The sequence below is a fragment of the Salvelinus alpinus genome, chromosome 38 (genome assembly GCF_045679555.1).
Source record: "Salvelinus alpinus chromosome 38, SLU_Salpinus.1, whole genome shotgun sequence".
Lineage (NCBI taxonomy): Eukaryota > Metazoa > Chordata > Actinopteri > Salmoniformes > Salmonidae > Salvelinus > Salvelinus alpinus.
This window is the reverse complement of record NC_092123.1, coordinates 5,106,311-5,113,021: the sequence shown is the minus strand read 5'-3', so window position 1 is coordinate 5,113,021 and position 6,711 is coordinate 5,106,311. Positions and strand designations below refer to the sequence as shown.

The 6,711-nt window shown below is 39.1% G+C and overlaps 1 protein-coding gene across 1 annotated transcript; it reads right to left on the bottom strand.

Moving 5' to 3' along the window:
- Positions 1–1,874: 1,874 nt before the first annotated feature.
- Positions 1,875–6,246, bottom strand: LOC139566362 (homeobox protein engrailed-1-B-like). The gene is made up of 2 exons (XM_071387486.1): positions 5,417–6,246; positions 1,875–2,665 (listed from the first exon to the last, which is right to left on the bottom strand). The coding sequence occupies exons 1-2, from the start codon at positions 5,916–5,918 to the stop codon at positions 2,346–2,348; spliced, it is 822 nt and encodes a 273-aa protein (XP_071243587.1). The 5' UTR covers positions 5,919–6,246; the 3' UTR covers positions 1,875–2,345.
- Positions 6,247–6,711: the final 465 nt, after the last annotated feature.

Below are 6,711 nucleotides of genomic sequence, written 5' to 3'. Positions count from 1 at the left end.
GGGGCGAGGGGACGGTTTAAAGTTATACTGTTACATGTGTGTGTGTGTGTGTGTGTGTGTGTGTGTGTGTGTGTGTGTGTATAAGGGAGGGGACGCTGACTTAACAAGAGCAGAATTTATGTTGTTTTGGCTGGAACGTCATCTTGATGGTTGTCATAATAAAATGTCTTTACCACAAGGCCAAGTTATGAGACAGTATCCTATACAATGCAATCATACAATACAGTGTGTGTGTGTGTCTGTGTGTGTCTGTGTGTGTGTGTGTGTGTGTGTGTGAGTGTGAGTGTGAGTGTGTGTGTGAGTGTGAGTGTGTGTGTGTGTGTGTGTGTGTGTGTGTGTGTGTGTGTGTGTGTGTGTGTGTGTGTGTGTGTGTCTATCTGTTCATCCGTTGCATATAGCTTTAGTTTTTTTCCTTAAGCATTTTAACTCATATGGTGAATTCTTCCAACGTGTTCACTATTCACTTCAGTGGAACTTAATCTTCTGTTACATGTATGTTTATCTCTAAAAGCTTTTAATACCTTTGTAGTCATGTAGTCAAGACTTGAAGTTAAACAACCCTACGCGTGTCGACTTTATTATCCTTATATATTTCATGAGGAGACTGAAAGTTCTATTTAAAGCACAACATAGCCTGCACAGAGATGATGACGTTCTGAATTGAGACACGCAGTTTCTTGGAGAAGACACCAGCCACCATATACCAGTGGTAAAGTACTTAAGTAAAACTCCTTTAAAGTACTACTCAAGTAGTTTTTGTTGTATCTGTGTACTTTACTATTTAAATGTTTGACTACTTTGACTTTTACTTCACTACATTCCGAAAGAAAATAATGTACTTTTTACGCCATACATTTTCTTTGACACCCAAAAGTACATTTTCAATGCTTAGCAGAACAGGAAAACGATCAAATTCACTATTATCAAGAGAGCATCCCTGGTCATCCCTACTGCCTCTGATCTGGAGGACTCACTAAACACAAATGTTTCGTTTGTAAATGTGTTGGAGTGTGGTCCTGGCTATTCGTGAATTAAAGAAAAAAAGGAAAATTGTGCCGTCTGGTTTGCTTAATATAAGGAATTTTAAATGATTTATACTTTTACTTAAGTATATTTTAGCAATTACATTTACTTTTGTATAAAGGCATTTTGTATAAAGGCATCTTTTTTTTAAAGTATTACATTTGGGTACTTTTTCCACCACTGCCATTTAGAAACTTCATCACCATGTCTTATACTATTAGCCTAAATGTAGACATACAGTATATCCCAATGATAAGGGCCGAGATAACGCTTGTACTCATAGTAATACAATAGTATTGAAGAAAGAACCATAATAATAGGCCTACTAATCGTAATACTACTACTACTGTGTTTTCCCCCAATAAACGCATAATTAAAAAAAGAACTTCCATGCGTGCTGACGGATAAAGGCCTGCCTGTAGGTTACATGGTTTCCGTGAGTGTGTAGGCATTATGGTAGGCTAGGCTACACGCCTGGACCTTCTGTCCTATTAACAAGCAATGTTTGTATAGCAAATGGCATAGCTCGTGGGAAATATATGCATGTCAACATTATCTGAATTAACTCACAAAAAAAGGTAGGCGTAGTCTATCACTGGTTCGTTGATGAAGAATGTCTTAGATATCAATCAGAACAAAATTAAAAAGGTAGGTTTGTTTTGCATTACAGGAAATAATTATGTCACTGAAGTTTTATATTTTTCCAGAAAGCTCAACAAAATACCCCATATTTGGTCATTGTCTCTTAGTACTTTATTTAAACGACAGAGTGTTAGTCCTGGGCCTTAGTTTTAAACGATTCACAAACTACGCTTTTATGTATAGAATTTCAATGACGAATGAAGCTGTAGAACATTCTACATGTTTTATTTATTTCAGACTACATATTCTCTGAACATATTAAAATCTTTGGCTTGGCGCGTCGGTTCAGAAACGCAATCTGTAGAATTGTGAGAGATTGGGGAGAGGGGCGACAGAAATCACAAAAAAATCTAGGAATCAGACACTTATACTAAAACAATGGCCAACAACATCATAAGAAAAAGAAAAGTTTAAATCTCCAGCAAGTAGGGATTGATACAGACATAACCTTACCTGAAATTAAATATATACAACGTCATATTGTTTTGGCTATATATAAACTTTAATAATGTTCGTATTTTATATAATGATGTCCATATACTGTATCATAAACAGAAATCGGTTTTAAATAGCATCTGTCCCAGTCAAATCGTATTTACCTCTTTCGTTTTCAGTTCACAAAAGAGTTCAAGCACTCTGCTTCAGTTCAGCGTCTATTTTGCCCTGCACGAGGGGGGAAATTACTCGCTATCATCCTTCTCCTCTTGGACCGTGGTTGTGGAATGGTTGTACAGTCCTTGGGCCATGAGTTGGAGAGCCAGGCCGTTCTTGTAGCCATTCCCCTTTTTGATTTTTGCCCTCTTATTCTGAAACCAAATTTTTATTTGGGATTCATTGAGATTCAGTTCTGTGGCCAGTGACTGTCTCCGTTGTTCTGTTATGTAGCGATTTGCCTGAAACTCGGACTTAAGTCTCTGCAGCTGTTCAGCCGTAAACGCGGTTCTGGGTCGCTTGTCTTCTTTCTCATTTTTCTTCTTTTTCAATTTCCGTGTCCTTGGGCCTGATGTAGAAACAACAGTGAAACGAACACGTAAATATCAGTTAGTCCTAGGCCCAACAAACATTAATTTACACATGACTAAAACAATGGAGTATTTCAATGTAATACATATTGTTCATTGCTAAATGTGTGTTTGCAGTGTGTTTGCAGTCATTGCAAACCCCAGGCGCAAATTGCAAGGCTAAATGACGAACAGTTGTATTTACATAATTTATTCATTTGAATATTCATAATTTAAGAAATGCAGTAACACATATCTTCCAATGACATAATACAGAACCAAAAACATATAAGCAACGTCAAAACAATAAAATGTAGGCCTAGCGGTGTGAAAGACCGTTATCCTCGATCGCGTGTCTATTTTACGCATATGTTTAGGCCTAGGCTATATGTGGTCTACGAATTACATAGTTTCCTAAGACAGATTGGGTAATATCAATAATAACTTACTAACAATAATAATAACTTACTAACAGACTATTGTTGATTTGCGTGCCCTTTTTTCTCTAGGTCTACCCTGCAGACCGGTGCAAGCACGACAACACACAGTATGTTGTTAGTCCTCCTTAACACAAGTAGGCCTATACCTCAGCTCAGCCACTATTCATCAGTTAACGAGCTCATTCCATCAATGTGTGTAATAAAAACTCGGTGCCATAAAATGTCAAAGTAAACAAACTAAGGCAAACATATTTGGTTATTTACTATTTCACTAGGCTATGGTTAGACCTACATTGCAATAGGTCTATCTAAAACGCCATTGCACTGGAACGTAAAGGCTACTGTTTTGCAAGTTGGTATTGAGATACTTGGCTATTCTATCCACAGCCATGTAGCGTGCACATAATTACATCTGAGAGGTTCATAATGTAGCATATTCACGGTGCTAATATTCCGATTAAGAAGATACATGTATATAGCCTAATCGTTTATCTTTTTATGACACACTTTCTGCAAACTTGTTAACAGCTATATAGACCTAGCGCATAGCTAATATAGGTCTACTATTCACCCATTCGACTGACTTCTCCAAAAACACAGACGACACAACAAAATGTAGACTGTCATTTCAGGAAAAAAAACTCTCTCTATAGGGTCAAAAACACAACTAGGTCGTATATTGCGAAAACAAGCTGCGGATCCCAATTCAGTCAGTGCATTGTAGCATACGGTTTAAATCAGTTCGATACTGTATTGTGTGAAACTCAACTATATGCTTCTACTGCTATCATAAACACAATATATTGTGCATAAACCTAGGCTATATAGCCTTATACTTTTTAATTGGCGGGATATTTTTATTGGACCTTTTCATCCGCGTTATGGACTGTAGCCCTACGCCATCTTTATTTCGTAATTTGGAACAACATGGGTCAAAATAGCTTAACATGTAACGACAGGGGTCACGTTTACCTGCAGATATAGACTACTTTCTGAATACAATAACAGTATTAGGCCTACAATAGCAAGAACATACACAGGCTAGGCCAGGACCTACTTGCCGAAAATATAACATAGGCTATTTGATAAGCTAAAACAATTATAAAGTCTGTCGGTTAAATCCATTTTCGTAAGCCTACATTGTTTTACCAGATATAATTCCCGAAAGATATCGAAACCAATAGGTCTAGTGTTTTTCCCCCGAGTCATATAGCCTAGGCCTAAATCGTATAGCTTAATCAGTCCATAAATCACTTTAGTCAATCGATACATATTTTCTGAATTCTGAATCCCATGTCAAGTTCAGAAAGATTGTGGATAATAAAACCCCCAAACATATTGACAAGGTAGTCTATACAAACCCCTGATTTACACCATAAGCCCGTCAATATGCTCGTCAGGTGAAAAGAAAGTCAGCTATTGTAGCCTAATCGAAGGACATAATGGTTGAATTATGTAGATAATATAGACTAAACAATTTGGTTAATCTATCCTTCTTTTTATTTCGTGCATATTTTGCAATTTTGGAGATTTGGAGACGGCCTACAGCGAAGGCTTCCCTAAAAAGTTAACAGTCAGTATAGGCATATGGTGTGAAGTAAAACAAGATAGTAAAACATAACGACCACAGGTAAGTGGCCGTTTCGGTGACCACTCCTTTCAAGTTTGTCTTGTCCATGCAAAACTTTTCAATGAGTTTTACATAAACAATGTGATAACATGGAGGACCAGTTTTCGGCATTGCTTTGTTTTGAGGAGAATAATAAAAATTAGAGAGGAGAATCAAATTGCAGACCAGTTGGTCTTCCTAACATGCTCTGCCAGGTCTTATTAATTGTTTTGTTTGAAATGCTCTCACCAAAACAAAGTGGCAATTGTGTGTGTGTGTGTGTGTGTGTTTGTGTGTGTTATTGTTATTGTTATTGTTAGAGAGATTATGGAAAGTACTATAGGCATATGTCTAGTCTAGCCTACTATGATGATCCAGGCCTATCATCATTTGTTGTTTTGGCTGTTGTTATTATCAGCTTTTGCATGGTATTTTTCTTCTTTTAGCCTATCGTGCGTTTAACGCTCACGAATTGAATGAATTCTACAAGGGAGCGAATCGAGAGAGAAAGCGAGAGAAAGAGAGCGAGAGAGAGGGGGGAGAGAGAGAGAGACACAGACAGAGAGAGATAGAGAGAGAGAGAGATGTTTACGATGTTCACATTGACCTTTAGGCTAGGCCTACTCCTAACATAACCAAAATAACGGACTTTCACATTTCAGATGTAAGGGGGTAAAAATATTCGGAAACTAGCGCCATACCAGATGATGGTCGATCCGAATATCTCGTGCAGTAAACCCACGCAGGCCATAACATCGGCGTAGATTCTTTAGCGGGTGGAGATCCTCCATTACTGGCATTCACAACCACTATTGACGCGGTGTCTCCATATCTCGTTGTGGTAGTCCCATTCCCTTCACCTTGTTTTGTCGAGCTCTGTTTCGAAGACGGCGAGGACGACGAGGAAGAAGTACTGTCACTACTGCAGTTGGAATCCTGGCAAAGGCTGCTCGCGTGAGATGGCCTTATTACCAAGGGGTTTACGTTTTCTCTGCCGGAGGTCTGCGCCCGCTCCCGACTCCCAAGCTCCTTCTTGCAGCCGAAGTCTGGCCGCAGAATATTGTCAATAAAAAAGTTTGTGGTTCTATGTACTTGCTGTGCTGCCTGGTGGGGCAAAATTGGAGGAGATGGTAGATTCGGGGAGAGGGACACGCTCTCTCCCTCAGTCGAATCACGGCTGTTTTGATCAATTCGCTCTTCCATAACTGGAACAATTTTGGCTGGAGCGCAAACTCTCCACGCCAAACTCCACTTGTTGCTCAATGCCGTATCCGAATAATAGCAAACAAAAAAAGATATCTGACGATATTATGAAGGAAGCCTATATAAAATACTTTTGATAAATGTGACACTGTTCTACACTGTCGACATGTTGTCTACTAAAGCAATCCAAGTGTCACAATAGCCCTGCGCTACCACGACTGACTACATATTGCGCGCAGCAGCGTCGTCCCTAGCATTCTCTAATGTATGTCAGCGCGATCTTTCTAAACTCTCCTAAAACCCGTTATCCCTCTCACACACTTTTTTTCACACCAACCGGAAGCACGTGAGTGCCAACACACGTGCAATAGACCAATCACTTGTGCAGATCCGCGCTGTCAGAAGTGACGACGTCCAATTGAATTTTACGTATCTCAGCAAATAAATAATAGATGTCTTTTAGGCACAAAACAAGGGGTCTCGGCGGTGCGCTCTTCTTTCATACCAAATTACTATGCTCATCACCGACAGAGCGAAACCTGGTAGGGACATTGGGCTGGTACAGAAATATTATAGGCTACCAATACATTTAGGCTACCAATGGTTCCCGTTAATTTGTCTATCGACTTGATTGCCATCCACTCTCCTACCACCGAAAGGTGATATGTATGCGTTTTCTTAAGTGCTCTTCCTCCACATTTGGAAGAAACCGTAGCCTATACAATTGACACGCAGTATGACATTTTTCCCACTCTAGTTTATGTTTTTCCTATTTTGTATCCAATATAATAGG